This window comes from Athene cunicularia (assembly GCF_003259725.1).
Source record: "Athene cunicularia isolate RWA chromosome 2 unlocalized genomic scaffold, athCun1 chr2_part1, whole genome shotgun sequence".
NCBI lineage: Eukaryota > Metazoa > Chordata > Aves > Strigiformes > Strigidae > Athene > Athene cunicularia.
This window is the reverse complement of record NW_020799095.1, coordinates 90,100,553-90,120,038: the sequence shown is the minus strand read 5'-3', so window position 1 is coordinate 90,120,038 and position 19,486 is coordinate 90,100,553. Positions and strand designations below refer to the sequence as shown.

Sequence of the window (19,486 nt, the reverse complement as noted above, 5' to 3'; positions counted from 1 at the left end):
CCCCCCCCCCCCCCCCCTTTTTTTTCATAATTTCACTGTATCACTCAGGACAATTTGGTTACTTTCCATTTTATCTTCAACAATAAGGTGTTGCTTGGTGTTTTCACCAGTATATGTGTTTTCAGTGTCTCACACCGCATACCCTAAAACTCCTCTGTTCGTATGGTCTTTGTTTACATCATATATGATGTCTTCAATACCTGTTTTTCTGTGCCTGAACTTCTGTCCTCTGTGTAGAGAAAAATGAATTCTCCACTCTTGGTGGACTACCTGGTTGTTTTCCAGTTTTCTTTCTTTGCTCTTGCAGGTAAATAAGTTTTCAGTAAAATAAGTTCGTAAATGTGCTGCTCTTTCCTTGCACTCCTGTTTATGTATTTACATTCTGCAAAAGTATATTTCATTGGCTATGTGTATTTGGTGTTCAATATGTTTTATAGTCGGATGCCTTTAATCCATGAAATAGCAACGTTGGATTTGTCTGCAGAACGTTTTTCACTCTGTTATTTTTAGAGTTGTAAACCAGTATTTTTTCTGTTACTTTAAAGTCATCCTTACTTTATTTAAGAAGTCAAACTCATTGAAAGTGGCAAAAGCACTAGGTGGCTTGAAAAATAAGTAGTTCAGTGTTTGTGGAATTCCAGCATGTAGTTAGCCGCTGTTGGTTATGCATATTTTTCCTGTCAGAGATATTTGCTTCTTCCTCTGTCTAGCAGGTTAGGCTTACTGGGTCAGGTTAGAGGTTCGGCTAACCCTGTATTCTGTCTCTGATGGCAGTGTGTGGAAAAGGGGAAGCCTACAGTAATGCCTTCTTAGTAGCGTACAACTAGCTTCCACTAATCTTGAGGTTAGGGTTGAGGGCTTTATGAAGCAGGCTCTACCTCTGCACTAAGTAACTCTTTGTAGATTTTTGTTCCAAAGAATTTAGCTAATTGAATTTGAAAGCATGTGAACTTACTACTAGAACAACCTAACATAATGAGTTCAAATGTTGAACTGCATGTCAAGTGAAGTACTTTCTGTTGCTTTAAATATTCTGCTCAGTAGTTTCAGGTAATGTTTTAGTTACTGTGTTGTGAGGAATGGTTCATTCTTATTCTTGTTCATTTGTTCCACCTGTGATTTTACAGAGCTTTCTTCATAATACACAGTCATGTTTCCTAGCCTTCTAAGTCCAGGATTTCCCCTTGAAAAAAAGCTGAAAGTTCATCAGCTTCACCTGTCTCTGTAGCTTACTAGGTTCTCCAGTGTCCTTTCCAAGGAGAGAGATCTACTGGATTTTGCATTGCAAAAGTCTGTCTTTAATAATACCTGTTGGCATGCTTTTTTGACTGCCATCAAACAGTGTTGACGTTTTCAGAGACTGATCTAGAATCACATCACTGTTCCTCTGTTTTATCCTATTATATATCATTTGTCTGTGTTTTTGCTCATTCTTTTTTCTCACAGTTTTTTAGCAGTTTGTTTTGGAAGGACATTTGACCTGCTATCTGCAGTTCTTAGGATAGCTGCTGGAACCCTTTGAAAATTGCTGTCACTTTTTCATCATCCAGTTTCCTGATGATGAGCTTGCTTAAAGTGATGTGTTACAACCAGTTAGTAGTTCAGCAATTTCATATTTACTTTTGATTGGATTTTATGGATCTGTCTTGAAAATCTATTTAAACAATAAGATACAGAAAATAGAAAACAAAAAGGAAAATGCAGAAAAGAGAATCTATTCCAAAGCTACATTTCCAGGGCTGTGGAAATAAAATTACAAACTAATATTATTTTAAATCTTTTGCAGGTGTTAGACCTTTTGCTTGTCCTCACTGTGACAAAAAGTTCAGAACATCGGGCCACCGGAAAACTCACATTGCTTCACATTTTAAACATACTGAACTAAGAAAACTGCGGCATCAACGTAAACCTGCAAAAGTTCGAGTAGGAAAAACAAGTGTTCCAGTACCAGACATTCCTTTACAAGAGCCCATACTCATAACTGATTTAGGTAAAGAGCGAGTAAATCTGTGCCCTCTTGAAATTTGGATTTCACTGGAAAACAGAGGTCACAGTTTAATAGAGCAAACACATTTATGGCCTACTCAGAAAGATGCACTTTGAAATAAGTAATCAGAAATTATCAGGCTCCAGAAAAGTGCTGTATTTTATAGTTTGCTTGCACTAGAATTAATAAGAGTCTTTTTTTTATTTACAGAGAAATTCTATAATTCTTACCAGAAAAAAAGTGTGTGCATTTTTACATTAGGTTAGGAGTTTAACTATTGCTAGACTGTTGGTATAGAAAAGATCACAGAGAGTTCATGACCTAGATTCTTCTTAAGATGATCATGTTTATTCAGATTACATATATTAATGAGTTGGTGTTGTTATATGATTTTAGTGTATTTGCTATAGTTGTGACCTCAACTGAATTAGTGGTAATATTTCAAAAAAGGGCAGAGTAATTCTGGAATGTACTATAGAATATTTATACAGTTATTTTAATTCAACTGTAGAATAATTGTTAAAACATTACACAGAACCACTTTTTGGAAGAAGGTAAGTTGTAGTACAGCACAATCAAGACAATATATAGGTTGTCACATAGAGGTCAATGTAGTGGGCAAGGTGTTTACTCTTCATTGTTGTTTGACTTGCTAGTCTGCTAACCCATGCCTTGTCTGTTGTGTAATCATCTTTGTATAGTAGAATATGATACTGGTAATATCTTTTTAGCCTAAAATCTTTATCAGTCTCTAAAAATCCTTTTGCTTTCACTGCTTCCAAGAATTACTGTATGCAAGAGAGAGTTATTTTGGCATCAGGTATAAGAAACTTAAATTTTCAGAGTCGCAACAAAACTTAGCTAGTGGCTTCAGATATTCAGATCACACAATATTTCTTTCTTGAGTGAACCCTGGAAACAGGTACAGCCCTATTTCCCTATTTTTAAAAAAAAGGTGATTCAACACAATTCAGAGCTGTGCAGTGAAATTCCAATTTTGGAAAAAAGTTAATATTAATGAAGAAGAAAGACTATAAAAATGGTTTCCTACAGGTACTGATAACGTGAACTCTGCTAATACAGGAATATTCAATGTAAAAATAAGGATTTCCACCTTTTGCCTAGAAGATGTCATGTTTTTTCAACCCATTAACAATGTTTCCACCATTCCCAGAAAAAAAATCCTACTGAGTTTAGAGATGTCAAGTTGCTAATACTGTTGCTCTGTACTAGTGTTAATTTTTGAGTGGCACCTTTGATGAAAAAAAAAAGTTGATATTTTGCATTTTAATAAAATCTAAGGTATTCTAAAAGTCTATTAAAAAAGTTCTCAAATTGTTCTCTACCTGTTAGAATGTTTGTTCCATTTTCTTTCATTAGTTGTTGGTGTTTATTGACTAGAAAATGAAAAAAAAATATTAATTTTTCTATTGTGTACTGTGCTTCCAAAAGTGGAACTAATGGGAGAAGAAATAATGTTTTTATAGAATGTTCCTACTGAGAACTGTTTTGCTGACTTGCTGTATCCACTATATAGCCACCTTTAACTGTTCCAGCCATTTGGAGAAAGGTTTCACTTATCCAAGTTGAACAGATTGAGTAGATAGTTTGGAAGTGTTTTATTAGGAATTGCCATTATTTGTGTTCTGTTATGTATGTTACTAGGAATTTCTGCAGTGCTTCTGCAGACCAGAACCATTGTAACCTGGGATATGCTAACAAGTTAGTCAGCTATCATTCTTTCTAAGAATTAACCATATTCTGCTTTTATATGATCAAAAATACCTGAGAGTAAATATTTGTCATATGGAGTTCCTTCTCTGATTTGGAAGACTTTGGTCATCTGTACACTGCTACTAATTATCATCACAGAAGAATGCCAGAAGGAATTTAGAAAGTAGGGTTGTGGTTTTGGTGGGTTCTTTGGTTGGGTTTGGTTTGGGGTTTTGTTGTTTGGTTTGGGGTTTTTCTTGGGGGGTGGGGTGTTGGTTTTTGGTCTTTTTTTTTTTTTTTAAGAGAAAATGTTTTTTAGACCAGCTGAGTGAGTTGGAGTAGGTGAAGGAGGTTTTGGCATATATGTATTTATAAATATACGTGTGTGTGTAACATATATAATATATATATATATATGTATAAAAAATTTTTCTGAGACAGATAAACTTCTTTTTTCATTGTTGCCATCTTTTCTCAAAATTGAGAGAACTCCCTCTCCTTGTCTTCTGCCCTTTTCAATTACGTTTGGAAGTCAGCAGAAACCCTTCAGGCTTTCCTTTGTTAATATGAAACATAAGCATGCTAGATGAAGCAGTCTGAAGAAGGAAAAGACAGCATAAAAGGCTTTTGTGGTGAATATTTAGGACCATAAAAGAATCTTTTGCATATTTGCATCACTCCTTCAACCATGTATATTAGTATTGTGATGAGCACTTTTGAGTTCACAGATATGTGAATGATGATGAGGTTTTTTTACTTGAGAAGTCTGCTACCATTCTCATTCTGTCACTCCCTTCTGTTAGCTGCTTCTGAGACAGCATACTCTTGCATCAGCAGTTGGACATATAGTAGCAGGAACTTATAACTGATTTTCCAGAATGACACTTGACTGACTTCAGGAACCAGTGTATAAAGAACATTTATTTTAATAAGGTGGTCTGAGGTTTTGGCTTTGTTTTTTTCCAATAGATTTTTGGATGTACCCACAGAATTAGCAAAACTGACTGATTAACCAAAGTAGGTGATGTGCCAATACAAGAATTTTTAATGGACTTTTTTTATCCTTTTAATTAAGAGCAGATGTATATCATGGTGTTTTGTACTTTTCACAAAATGCATATTACATATTTGTCAAGTTACACTGTATATCTGGGCTACACTGATTAAATGTCATTTGGTTAAGGTGGAGTTTGGAAGAACAAAATATTACTTGATTAGCAGTGAGTTAATGACTGCCAGCTTTTTTTAAAGTTAATGCGTATTTTGGACATAATTCAGGCTTAATATAATGAGGTGAACCTATGGATAAAAGAAGAACTACCACTAAAACAGATAACGTGTAATGTAATCTGTATAATGCTAAATAGATGCATGCATAATATTAAATAAGTGCTGAAAACATGCTCATTTCTTTATATTCTTGTATACTAAGTTTTTAGTCCCTTTTTTTTGTTTTCAAATACTAGCTCTTGAGACTGCTATAACTTCGGAATAACTTTACCAATTAATTTTTCCTTTTTGTGTTTATGTGTGCAGGTCTTATCCAGCCAATCCCAAGGAACAGCCAGTTCTTCCAAAATTATTTTAACAATAATTTTGTGAACGATGCAGACAGACCATACAAATGTTTTTATTGCCATCGAGCCTATAAAAAATCTTGTCATCTTAAACAACACATCAGGTAAAATAAATACAAAGAAGAAAAATGTATGTAATAACAAATTTATAGAAAAGCATGCCATTTATATAATATTCATTGACAGAACTTTATTGACAGAACTTTATTTACTGTCTCTTAAACAGTGAACCAGTGGTAGTTGGTTTTTGCTGGTAAAGTTGGAGTAGGCTTTGGACTAATTTATATGTATGTGCAGTCCTAGCAGTACAAGTGGTTGTTTTTAGTGTGCAGTTTAGCTTATTAACACTTGGACTCTTTTTTCCTAAACTACGTATATAAATAACAAATATTACATGGGAATTCTTATTGTAATTTTGTAATTACATAGCCCAGATCATCTGCTTTTTATGCAACTTCTGGTTTTTGAGAAGGAAACGAGCTTTTTATTCTGTGTGCTCTTTTCTGTGTACTAAACCTAAAAGAATTTAGGCTTACATTGTAATTGAGTTCTTGGGGATCATTTTGTTCATTGAAGTTTGGTTCAAGTTCCATATAGTGGGTGTTTGTTACAACCATAGGGTCATGAAGTCACAGAAAAATTTACGTTGGAGGGAACCACTGGAGGTAATTAATCCAATCTTGTTTTCAAAAGAAAGAGTAGCTTCAAAGTTAGATTGAGTTGCAGTTTTATAGGCAGTGAGTTTTGACATTTAGTCAAGTTATCAAACACTGCTCCCTGATTTATAAACTGTGAGTAACTGGAGGACAAAATATGAAAAAACCACTGAAGGTGCTTACTGGAATCTAAGGGAAGATTCCCTATGAGCAAGTGGCAATCTGCTTGTTTCCTGCAGTGTAAGCTCTGTACCGTTTTCTCACTTTCTCTAGTTAAAATCATGGTGAGTTCCTCATGTTCTCCTTAGAAATCAAGTTTAGTATTGGTAGGTTCTCAGACTGGCTGAAACAGTTCTTGGTTTCTATATGCTGTCTTAATGGGAGAGGAGGAAGCCTTGCAATATCACGTATTTTCCTTTTGTAATAGTCTACCTAGATTTCTCACTGTCATTTGTAGACACAATCAAGATGGATTGATTTAAATCAAAATAATTTTCAATTAGTAAATGTTGCTGGTTTGCATCATTACCATCTTCATTATAGTAGTTGATTTTAATTGTGTTTCACAGTTGTCTCTATTTTCTTAGAGTGTAACTGTCAATAGCTACCATTAAAAAGTTAGTTGCCACTAAAGAGGGCCTTATTTAGCCTAAATATAAGCTAAATTTATGCATGCTTTATGGATGCATTTATGTAGTTTACAGTTTTATTTAGATTTGTAGTTTTTCATCTTTCATTTGTTTTGGAGAAATGTACTTGATTGATTGGACTAGTTCATTTTTGTTTCAGTTTTGTCAGAATTCTTGGAATGGAAATTGAAAGTGTTTAGTTACACAGAACATGAACAGCTTCTTAAGTAAACAATTGGTGTACATGTACTGAATACAGTTACTTTTTTTCTTGTCAGAATACATTTTGTGCTTGAAAATTCTGTTCTTCAGAAACCTGTGCTTGAATTCATTCTGCTGCTGGGTATACATGTACTCCAGCTCAGGATAAACCATCTTTAAAATCCCTGTTACTTATGTGCATCTTTATTTTTCTTCTCCTATACTGAAAATATAAAGATGTGATGGGGGTACCAGTCACTTGCCACTGTGCTTCTTCCGACTGATCTTTGCAACAGTGCTGAGTGAAACTTTCATTAGGGGTTTTGTAGAGGAATTGGAAACTTTTCCCTTTTTCCATGTTTATTCTTCCTAAGTTGGTATTGCTATACCTAAAGTACTAGACTTGACACTTGTGTGGTCAGTCTGTCTTCGTGGAATGATGCTGATCATTGCTTACAAAGCTTGTTTCCCTCTTTGAAAGCTTGTAGTAGGGGTATTTTTGGTAGAGCTGTGACTGAATAGTATGTCAGATTCTCCCAGGCACACCAAGGAAAGGTTGGGATACCCTAGTGCTGATTTCCATACATGTGTATTGGTAGCAAAACAGTAATCTTGATCTCAGTCACACTTCTTTATTATGGAATCTGATTGGGGTGTTCATAGGCTTCTAAGGTTACTATAATCATAAGCTATCCTTACCTTTTCCCAGTTTTGTTGAATCCTGCTTCCTTTATCTTCCATTTCCTAGCATTCACATTGCCTTCCTCCTAGCTCTTACTCTGGGGATGCTATGGTCATAACCCTTAAAATTCTTGTTTCACTCTGCTCTATTTCCTAACCCGTCCTTCAGTCTGCTTTATAAATATTTCCTCTAACACTTCTGGAATGAAAGATACATAGTGAGTAGGACATGTTGGTAGTATAGGTGAGGGAATTTCCCCACTTGAATATTGTTTTCAACAAACCTGAAAGACTAGTTGTACTGTGCCTTGTTCAGGATGTATTCAGGATGGACACAGTTCTTTTCCCAGAAATTTTGTTATTAAATGTAGTAGCATTATATAATATGAGGAAGACTGTCTATTTTTCTCCAAACTTTTTCTTTAGCTGAATTGTGGAAAATACATGTGAATGATAATATAGTAGTCTGAAGAAAGATAGTATATTATCTGGCATGGAAAAATTCAACCCAAATATTGGTTTAATGGGACTGTAGAACATAATTAAAACTGTCAGACAGTATTGCTTCTAGCCCTGCCACTGTTGACATGCAGGTTGTTTGTAATTTGTTAAAGCTTTTATGTCTGGATTTTCACTGAGGCCTCTTCCATCCATCCAGCAGTTGCCTTAATGTGGTTTATTTTGCTCATTTTAAAATACAGTCTTTTAGTAAGTTTGTAAGTCAGGCTGTTAAAGTAGATTTAACTTCTGCTTTCTCTTAAAAAGGTCACATACTGGTGAAAAGCCATTTAAGTGCTCTCAGTGTGGAAGAGGTTTTGTGTCAGCTGGAGTTCTGAAAGCACATATTAGAACACACACTGGATTGAAAGCTTTTAAGTGTCTTATATGCAATGGGGCCTTCACTACTGGTGGTAGCCTCAGGCGACATATGGGGATCCATAATGACCTTCGACCGTACATGTGTCCATATTGTCAAAAAACATTCAAAACATCACTAAACTGTAAAAAACACATGAAGACTCACAGGTATGTTTACAATTTTTATATGAATCCTTCAATGTATTTCAGTAGCCCTTCCTTAAAGATACTTGGAAAGGCATCTTGTAGCAAATACTGATAATTGAATAAGCGTGTTTGTTTATGGGTAGCAAACACTTGGATAGCCTTACTCTGAAGGTAAATTATGGCGTATAATAAAAAAATTCTGTAAATAGTTAGGCTAATTGTCTAACTGAAGCCATAGAAAGACCTTCTTAACTTTCTTTGCAGATACGAACTTGCACAGCAACTTCAGCAGCATCAGCAGTCTGCTTCAATAGATGATTCTACAGTAGATCAGCAGAGCATTCATGTTTCTACACAGATGCAAGTGGAGATTGAAAGCGATGAGCTACAGCAGTCAGAAGCTGTTGCAACAGATCAGCAGGCTATTTTAGAATTAGACCAGCAGCCAGTAGTAGGCACAGAAGAAACAGCACTAGAACAGCAATTGGCTGATCAGCCTTTAGAGCAAGATGAGGGTGAGTATTTGAAATATCGTAAGGTTTATAATGAGGTAAGTTTAGAAGTTTTCAAATCACTTTTTCTTCACAAATGTCAGTGATTTGGGTTTCAAGACAATGCAAGTAAACAGCTAGAGAAATGCATAGAGTAAAAGATAACTCCTTAAAGTATACTGTACAATTTCTTTCATTCATTGGTTTTTAGGTTTACTGTTAAAATATAAAAAGATTAAGGTTTGCACCATTTAGTTGTATCAAACAAAACTACTAAACCTACCTAGAAAAATAATACTATGCATACAAAACTTTACCAAATCACCTCTGTTATTAATAAAAAGCACTGCTAAATAGTCTACTTGAGAAGTAATACCTGTCTTTTGAGGTGGGAGAATACAAAATATTTCATGTACTTATTCTATTAATAATAGTGGAACAAAGTATTTTGGTTTTGCTTATTTCGTCTTTTCGTGATGAGTTAGCAAGTACTTCAGAGAAATGTAAATAAAGCCTATGAAAAGCAAAAGTTTAAATAACCTATTCAGGTAATACTTTTTAAATTAAAAATAATAATTTATTTTTAATGCAGTAAAATTCAGATGACTGTAAAATGTAGGGGTTTAGGAACAACTGAATTATCCAGTTAATTATATCTTCTCCTGTTTTTCTTTTGTTTTTGTTTTTCTCCTCTTCCTTTCCCCATTTCAGATAGATTTGTGACATCTCAGCATGCTTTACAGGAAAATATCACTCAATTTGAACAGCAAGCTATAACACAGCAGCCATTTGATCAACAGGGCTTATCACAAGGTTAGTAATAAAGGTTTTTAAAGTCATTTTTATAAATCTGGTTTTACAGCATAGCTGTCATAAAGCATTTCAAAAGTGGGCATCCACAGTCAAAGTAACTGCAATGCAGAGAGCTTGCAAAAACTTTATTAAATTACTATTTTGAAACTATATTTGGTAGAATATTTTCAATACTTAAAATATAAATGAATTGTGCTTTTATGAGCCAATGTTTAGTCATTACAGTATGGAGTTTATAGTCAGGCATTTCATATTCTTTCCTTGATTGTGTTTGAAATTGCTGTGGCAGTAGGCAGTTTATACAACTTTCCCCTCAAATATAATATAGGCGCTCATAACCTGAGATGAACAGAATCATGGCCTAAAATTTGACTGAGTAGCTGTTGGGATTCATTATGACAAAAAGACAATGCAAAATGTAATAATGTAAAAATCATATTTTTACCTAACTGCAGCAGTTTGCTTTTCACTGCTGGAATTTGTTGCTTGATGTGAAACTAGCAGTTTTGTTGTCTTGGGTTTTTTTTGGGGGGGGAAAGTGGGGAGTGGTGGGGGAAGGGGGCGGGCAGGGAAGGGGTGTATGTTCAAGGGGTTTTCATATGTTTTGGCTGGGAAGCGGACCTCACTGGCTAACCAGGTGATCTCTTCCTCCTTGTTTCTGACTTCACCAAATAGCTTCATATTTATATAACTTGTAACCAGTAATTGTAACCAGTATTCCATATGCTTAAACTCCTCTGTTCTTAATTTCATTCCCTGTTTAATTGTATAGTGCCTTTTGTAAAAACGTAATTGACTGTGCTAAGTTGCATGACACGAAATAGTATAATTTGTTGCTGATTTTAATTCTCTAGGTTGTGCTGCTTTCTGTGTAACTGAGAAAAAAGCCTAAAGGCTCCGCCTTTATTAAACAAGTTTGAAGCAGATTCTGTTAAAACCCTGTGGATTATTTTCATTGGTTACCTTTTACAGTTTTCCAAATGAATGAAAAGAGACTACAGAAAAAAAAGTGCAATCTTTCACTCTGTGTTACTCTCAAAAGTGGTGGTGCTTTTTGTTTGGATTTTTACAGCTCCTTTGAATTTGAAAATCCAATAGTAAACCTCATTTTGTTGTCTTATTTAGACTTCTGTTTCTATGTATGTGTATCTTCTCCATTAAATAAATATTGAATGCTGAGTGATTTCTTGGGGCGGAGGGAGACCCTTGTAGATCTCACAAAACAATTCTTTCATCATCAGAAATCTAGGCTGATCATCGGTACATTATAGAATTGGTACAGAGAATGAGAACTGTAGTGTGGTTTTTTAAAAGTCTCATTTGTATAAGATGTCTCCTATTCTACTTGGAATCTCATCCACAGATTCCCAACTCTTTGAAGTTTCCTTGAAGATCCTGGAGCCCTTCAAAATTTTTGAATTTCAGGTAGGTAAGCATTTGCGCGGATGCATGCGTTAAATTGGTCGACCCTCTCCCTATGTCTGCATCTGTGCTTCATGCTCCTAATTTCTTTTTCCTATCAGCTAGGCAAAACATTCAAGCCTAAAACACTATGTCTTTTTTATCTTTGATATTCATAGACTGTAATGTTAAAATATTTTGGCTCAGTGTTTATTAATAAAACAATGTAGGAGTTTTAAAAAAAATCTTTGATAGGTTTTTTTATTTTTCTTTTTCCTTTTTTTAAGAAAAGAAGGAAATCTTTGCATTTCAGACAGAAGAGGCTGATCTCTAGGTCTTCACAGGCCTTATCAGAACTTTGTTTATTCTTTCAGGTTTGTTTGTAATACTTCCACAGAATTTTTGGTTGGTTCAGATAGATTTTCTTCTTGATATGTTCAGACGTGTAAAGAAGTGCAGATCTTACGAGGGTACTGCTGTATCATAATCTGTTATTCTTCTGAGCTAGATTTGAAGACTGAGAAAAAGGACTTCAGCATTCTTTGTAGTTTACATATTCAGGCGTCTTCATTTCAAGACTTTTTAGGGTGATCAGAACAACCGAATGGATCTTTTATCAGAAAATGTCTTTGGTTATTTAATATCATCTGTCATGAAATGTGTTTTCATGTAGATTCATATACCTTTTCTTCCTTTAAAGTCTTCCTGTAAGCATGGTTGAATGTTAATAATTCAATTAGTGGTGATAGGAGAGTGATCTTGAAAAAAGTCCAAATACTGTTATTCTGTAGCCCATGCAAATATGGCCTTGCTACCAGACTGCTGTTTTGCTTTCCTGAGAATTCTCAAGACTCGGAATTCCAATTCTTTCAGTACCTACTTACACATTGATTCCAGTCAGTACTGTTCATCTGGTTCCAAAAGTTACCTAGGAAGCAAACCTGCAGAACATTTAATTGCTAGGCACTGACCCCTACTGAGATCCACATGTGCATGTAGATGTGTTTGTAATGTTAGAATTCAAATGATCTGTCAGTAAAGACTTCAAGTTTTGTCTAAGCTAAAATACTGTATTTGCTATGAACTATCATACTGTTGTTTTCTCATTCTCATGTGTCAGACATCTTTTCACTAGTAAACCGATTTCCAGAGTCCTCTGTTTTTTTCAGTATGTTTTGATAAGCTAGAAGAGAATAGGTTATGTCCTAAAGCCAAAAAACCACAAGCAATGCAAATGATTACTTGTACTGAAATAACACAAAATCTAATGACAGTTTAAGAGTAGTAAGTAATAAGAGACTCTCCTTATTATACAGAGCTTAAGATGCTCTCTGTTCTTTGAAGATTAAGTAGAAGCTTGTGGAAAACAATATATAATGATGAAAACAAGTAGAAAATGTGTTCTGGAATTTAATTCTGTCTCTTTCTCAGACTGAATGTCTGGTCTCTGGTGTTTGGTGTTGTGGGTTTTTTTTTAATACTGTTCTGTAGAAATAGTATGGTGTTAGCAAATGTCTTTAGCATGCTCAAAATTGTCAGATCTTTCTAAAATTTTGAGTAGAAATTTACCTTCATACTAGGTATTGATCAAAATGGATTTGCATCATGTATAGTCTTGTTATGGCATTGGTTTACATTTATTCCAGAACTACTTTCAGAAGTCGTATTTCTTTCTTCAGTTTGTCCCAAAATATCTCTAAATTCAGAACTGTTCTTCCTGAGCACTTTGTGGCATGATCCTGGGAAATTTTTCAGCATGTCGATACTTGTTTTTATTAAAGCTGTGAAGTGAAATAGGTCATGGTACAATAATTTCTTTTCCTGTTCTTAGCTAGTAAAAATTACTTTTCAATTAAAGAAAGTTTCAGTTCTTTTAGATAGCTGTTTCTTTGTACATTTAATAGTCATTTCCTTTTTTTTTTTTTTTTTTTTTTATGTAGGGTATGGAAGTGACATCACTTTTGCTTCAGTTTCTTGAGGCTTGATTTTTTATGTTCTCATCAAGTGTAGTCAGAATACCATTTTTCCATAAAGGTGCTTTTAAAATGTATTTGAATTAGCAGCCCTCTTACCACCATAAAGCTTTGCATCGCTGTTCTTCAGGCTACTTATTACTCATTTCACTAAGAGTAATTGAGGTGCAAGTTCAAGTTGTTGAATCTTTTTTTCTTGTAATCTTGGTAGTTCTAGGAGAGAAATTAATATACAAGTTGCAGCATTAGGTTTGTTGATAAATTACAACCTGACTAATGAAGCTTTCAAGATTTGTTTGCATTTGTTAGTTTTCATTCTGTGCTGTAAGAAATAGCATACAAGTAGATTTTTTTTTTTTTTCCTATATGGCTAACAGTATTCTTCTACTGTGAAAAGTGTCTTTAGGAAAATTTCTACTTAAACTTAACGCATCCCAGTTTTTGATATAATGTAATTCAAGACATTCTTTAAGCATTGCTTTTTGGCCTTTGATGCTGTGAACATCTGATGTGGATTTGTTTCTACCCTGTTTTCATAATCTTCACCCTTTTTGTCCACTAAAGGCAAACTGCACGGAAATAGTAAAATTGCTGTCCTTACCTTAATTACTGATACTTGTGGTTTCATTTTTTTTTCCAAATAACATTGATTTTTAAATTTTTTTTTTCCTGTTAGAAGTATTAGGGCTTAGAGGAGTTGATAAAAGGACATCTCTAATAGCATTAAAAAACCCTGCAATGAGCTATACTTCCCTGGCTCTGAATCACTGATTCTATCATTTCATTCATTCATTTAGAAAAGGAGGTGATTGAGATCTGATATTTCAGAAGAACAAAACTGAATACAAATTGCAGGTCTTTATACTGGAAATGTGAATAAAAATATGTTTATTTTTTACTTTGCAGTTTGCCTTTGAGAGGCTCTACTTTACTATTATCTAAAGAGTGGGAATATGTGGAGGAGATCCAAAGTAGGAGAAAATGGGGTTACTTTATCAGAAACTGGAGTTCTCCTATTGGGTCATCTCCTCCACTCACCCGCCATCCTCCCCACTGAGCTTTGCATCCTTGTGATCGGCTTCCAGTGTAGTTAAGGGAGCGTGGTACCAACGTGGATAAAGGGAGATGGGTCAACCTGTTTGACACATGCATGCTTACATACAAGAAATTCAAAATTTCAATGGCTCTAAGGTAATTGTGGCACCCTGAAGAAACTTCAAACAGTGTTTTTCTGTGGAGGAGATTTTCCAATAGAATTCCAGCTAATGGTAAGTAACCCTATTATGCATGTTACCTAGATGCCAGAAACATTTGTGTATTTTGGTTTTCAACAGTGAAGAGTATAAAATGAGTATTACTATATGGTAATACTACTTAATCTCTTTTGAAGATAGTCTTCAAAATAGTGTGGTGTTATTCAAAGTCCCATTTCAGTGCACTTTCCATGTTTGTGACTGTTCAATTTTCGGCAGGTTTTGCAGTGAATGACAGCTACAATCAACAGACTCAATTTCCAGCTGTACAGCAGCTGCAGGATTCAAGCACACTTGAATCTCAGGCTCTTTCAACAAGTTACCATCCACCAGCCCTTCTTCAGGTTCCAAGTACAGACACTATTAACGTAGTAAGTACTGCTAGAAGGCAGAGATAATGATTCTGTGTTCAGTGCTGAGTTTCTTTGAACTATTTTATTGGTGATTAGGTGGACTGAGAAGTCAGAAAAATGTCATTATTTTTTTTTTCTTGCATGTTTGTGTTTAACAACTGGAAAATAAAAGGGCAAGGGGAGGGTAAGTGACCTGGCTACATGTTTCTGGGGGGAAAAAAAAATTGTAAGTTTTGATGCTCTAGGCTTAAAAAATAATATAGTGCTGTAAGGTTGGATTGTAAGTCTAAACCAAAGAAAAGTACCTAATGTTATAAAATAGTTATACATTATTGCACTATATTCTGTCCTTATTTTTTCAATTTCTATAGATACAGATCTGATCAAGCAATAAAAATGACATTACAAATGTGTCATGATCATTCATGGAGATTGCATATTGTAATGTATGATGTTCTTTTGTGTTTCTCATCTGGTCAAATTTGTAAAAGATCTCAATTGCTGACAGTTTAAATATAACTTTTTATGGTGGTATCAGTACTTAGAATGAAGACCATCGGTAGTAATGTGTCTACCATAATGAGCTGCATGAATTATTGTCCCTTCATGCGTGTTTGCAAAGGGCAAATGTCAGTCAGAGAACTGAGGTGGGTTTTAGGATTGGAAGAGTTTGAGTAGTTTCAGCCTACAGGCTTTGGAGTTTTCTTGTCTTCAGATCTTAAAACATGCTGTCATTCTCAAGGATTATTCTGTGGTGGTTTTTGCTTAGAGGAAAAATCTGTTCAGAAAGTAGTGAAGTCTGTCAAGCACCACTGTGCATTTTGCTAGTCAGTGTGGGGCTCATACTGTTTGACATAGTTGAGTTAGTGTTAAATTTAACCCCTCAAACACCAGAAAAATCTACAAGACTTTAGACATGTTTTTGTCACAAGATTCACAAGATTCACAGGGAGGTGTAAGTGCACCACGTTGTGTATTCCCATTCAGCAGGTACACATTTTGCTGCTTTTCTTCTCACTATGAAAGAGTGAGGTATTGTATTACACTCTTAATTTCTTCTCGGAAATTTTTGAAAGCATATATTTGATTACTTGTGTTGACTGTAAATGCTGTAATTTTCTCTTGCCTGTTTGTGTGATTTTATTTCAGTATTGTTTATTGAAATTTACTTGAGGCTTTGATTTCTAGACTACTCGCTTGATCCAAGATCAGTCGTCACAAGAACTTGAATTGCATACCCAACGGCCTCATTTTCTTGAGGATAATGAAGATCAAAGCAGGCGTTCGTATAGGTTTGTTATGCTTTTAGGTTCTGTTGCAGAATTTCCTGAATCTTTTATGGCTCGTAATTACATGCAATTAATGAAAACAATTTTCTTCTAATAGATGTGAATATTGCAACAAGGGCTTTAAGAAATCCAGCCATTTGAAACAACATGTACGATCACATACTGGTGAGAAACCTTATAAATGCCAGCTCTGTGGCCGTGGCTTTGTTTCCTCAGGAGTTCTTAAGTCACATGAAAAGACTCATACAGGTAACAGAGTATACCAGCTCTATGTTATCTTAACTCACATTTGGGTTTTGTAAATGTCCTCATAACTAAACTTAAACAAATGGCTTGCTACTTATTTGTTTCTGTTACTTTAAGGAGTTAAAGCATTCAGCTGTAGCATTTGCAATACCTCCTTCACAACTAATGGCAGCCTTACCAGGCACATGGCAACTCACATGAGCATGAAGCCTTACAAGTGCCCATTCTGTGATGAAAGCTTTCGAACAACTGTTCACTGCAAAAAACATATGAAAAAACATCAGGCAGTCTCCTCAGCTGTAGCAGCAGCTACAGAAGCAGGAGGGGGAGGTAAATTATTTCATTTTTACTCTTACAGTCCTTACTCCATAAGAAGTACAGATGTTTCAGTGGATTACATGAATGCTATAACAGTAATGTTACAAATTAGCCTTTCAGCATGAACAGTCTCTAATGTCAAGAGCCACTGATGTTGCTCTGTTATCTGAATTGTTTAAAGAAACCAATTTTCGAGGGGTCTGTCCAGTATATTTAAGGTATTGTATGTTACATAGTTATTTTAGTGTGTCACTGAAGTAGAACAATTTTTGTCCTAAATTACGTATACCTATATTTAATTATTGTAAAAATAAGAATTATAAATCCAGCTTTATTTAAAAGAAGTATAGACATGAGTAGCTATTTTTGTAATTTCAGCTGACCGATTAAACTGAGCAGATGTGGTTTTTTTTTGTTTTGGGTTTTTTTAAAATAGTTGCATGTGTTGAAGACGATGATGAAAACTCTGAGAGAACTTCCAGAAAATCTCGTCCTGGTGTCATAACTTTCACAGAAGAAGAAACAGCAGAACTGGCAAAGATTAGACCTCGAGAAAGTGCTACTGTCTCAGAAAAAGTTCTTGTCCAATCTGCTGCAGAGAAAGACAGAATTAGTGAAATCAAAGATAAGCAAGCAGAACTGGAAGCAGAGCCCAAATATGCCAACTGTTGTAGTTATTGCCCCAAAAGCTTTAAAAAACCCAGTGATTTAGTCAGGTAAGGAATAGAAGTGTTTTGCGTATTTTCAGTTTCCAAAAACTTAGCAGTAACAGTTTCATATAACATTTTTATGCCTAAGCTAAAGTTTGACTCATACTTACATACGTTACTCTTTTCAGTATGGTTTAAAAATATGTGTCAAAATGTTATATATTCTGAATATGACTAAACCAGCCTTTTCATATTTCTTTTCTAGCAGCATTAAAATGATCATTATGAAGTTTTAGAATTTTTTTTTCTTGCTATAGGACTTGCATATTAAAAACATGTAAAAATCAGTTTTACTAGTTCTGTTTAATATTAATATAAGTATGCAATTAATTCTAAAATTATTAAGATACAGCATAAATATTTCTACGGACATAAAAGTAGAAATTCACGTATACATGTATTCTGGAAATATTAGGCATGTTCGTATCCATACTGGAGAGAAGCCGTATAAGTGTGAAGAATGTGGAAAAAGTTTCACTGTAAAATCCACTCTGGATTGTCATGTTAAAACACACACAGGTCAGTAAGATTTTTAATGTCTTTGTTTAGAAACTAGTTGCTTTCTTGAATGGCTGTTTTAACTACAGATTTTTCAAGGAATGGCATGTTTCACTATGATCTGGAGGAACATCATCAAATCTCTACTTTTGAATGACAGTGCGAAGTGAAATTTGGTACTTATGGCATCATCGAATGATATGGTATTTCGAATAAACCATATTATTACAGCCTGCTATGTATTAGTAGGCTTGTAAAGCAGTCATAGTCTTAGCTCATGGAAAAACTATGTGTGTATCTAATATTTTAATTTCAGATCTGCTGTAGCATTTCAATGCTAAATGATTTTCCTGAGCAAGAGGGTGAAGTTGGAGGATTTTATAAAATTAAGTTAAAGAAAAAAAAAGTTAATGTTTGTGCTGACAGTTAAAAAGAAAAACAAGAGTACAAAAAATTTGACCGTTCAGCTATTTGAATCATGGAAGTTGAATATAAACCTAATTTCTCTAATATTTAGGTTTCTACAGTAGTTTCTTTGTATTCCTGAGGGATTTTAATAGTAGTATTTTTCAACCCCAGTTTTGTGTAAATGCAAGAAAAACCTCTTTACATCTTTCATACTTACTTTCTTCTTCTTACCACTGAACTTCTGTACTAAACCCCGTCCTAAATTAAATAATTTTTAAAACTGGCTACAGTTTTGCAAAGGTGCGTTATAAGCTTTTTCAAACGTGGAAAAAAAAAAAAAGAATGCTTTTAATGCTGTAATTATATAATTAGTTTGATGATGGAAGCTCCCATTCCAATTCAGTGTATTTGTACTTTCTACTGCTGTTTAGTAAGAAATACTACGCTCTTGTGTTACACCAGATCTATGTAGATTAGTATCTTGTCTCAGACAGTAGCAGATGCTAAGGATAATGAGGAGAACAAAGTAGAGATTTGATGATGTTCCTCCAGGTTCAAGAAGTTTGCAAGTTGTGGGACACTGAACTAGAGATTGTATCTTTTTGCTCACTACCTTTAATAGAATATTTTACATTAGTTTTATCCAGTTGTTTTTTGAACCCAGAAAAAATGGGTAAAAATAAATGCCCTTCAGTTCATCCAGTAGCAATAAATTTCCTGTTGCAAATTCGGTTTTCAGTGTGCCATCTGATGATTTTGTTCCTAAGCCCACTCGTTCTTTTGTTTGAGAAACAATGAGAAATTGTTCTTCATCTTTCTTTTTACAAACTTTTGATGATTTTACACTTTTTAATAATATAAACCAAAACTTTGTAACAGAACTGTGTAATTTTAACAGATTTTTCCAACCTGTTGTTCATCCCCTCTTCCACATTATCTGTATTACAGTATTGACCAACTTGGGTCCTTGGGTGCTTAAAGAACTCCCTTGCTGACTTCCAGTCTTATGAAAATTTGTCTATATAATACTACCTTTTGTTTTCATTTTTATAACTATTTTTAGTGAAAGGACAGTGGATTGAGAGCAGGCCTGTGGAGAAGGACTTGGGGGTATTAGTGGATGAAAACTGAGCCAGCAATGTGCACTCAGCCCAAAAAGCCAACTCTGTTTTGGGCTGCATCAAGGGAAGTGTGGCCAGTAGGTCAAGGGAGGTGATTTTCCCCCTCTGTTCTGCTCTTGTTAGATCTCACCTTCAGTGCTGTGTCCAGCTCTGGGGCCCTCAG

At 34.7% G+C, this 19,486-nt stretch overlaps 1 protein-coding gene across 5 annotated transcripts in view; it reads left to right on the top strand.

The window, feature by feature from the left end:
- ZNF236 (zinc finger protein 236) overlaps positions 1-19,486 on the top strand; it is an 82,791-nt gene that overhangs the window by 37,797 nt on the left and 25,508 nt on the right. For 4 of the 5 annotated variants that reach the window (XM_026841692.1, XM_026841691.1, XM_026841689.1 and 1 more), the window contains exons 12-22: positions 1,787-1,990; positions 5,237-5,381; positions 8,210-8,470; positions 8,714-8,964; positions 9,652-9,753; positions 14,600-14,751; positions 15,922-16,025; positions 16,120-16,271; positions 16,386-16,598; positions 17,023-17,302; positions 17,712-17,815. In XM_026841692.1, coding sequence (XP_026697493.1) covers positions 1,787-1,990; positions 5,237-5,381; positions 8,210-8,470; positions 8,714-8,964; positions 9,652-9,753; positions 14,600-14,751; positions 15,922-16,025; positions 16,120-16,271; positions 16,386-16,598; positions 17,023-17,302; positions 17,712-17,815 — 1,968 coding nt within the window. The remainder of the gene's footprint in view (positions 1-1,786; positions 1,991-5,236; positions 5,382-8,209; positions 8,471-8,713; positions 8,965-9,651; positions 9,754-14,599; positions 14,752-15,921; positions 16,026-16,119; positions 16,272-16,385; positions 16,599-17,022; positions 17,303-17,711; positions 17,816-19,486) is intronic. The other variant, XM_026841693.1, reaches the window with a different exon arrangement.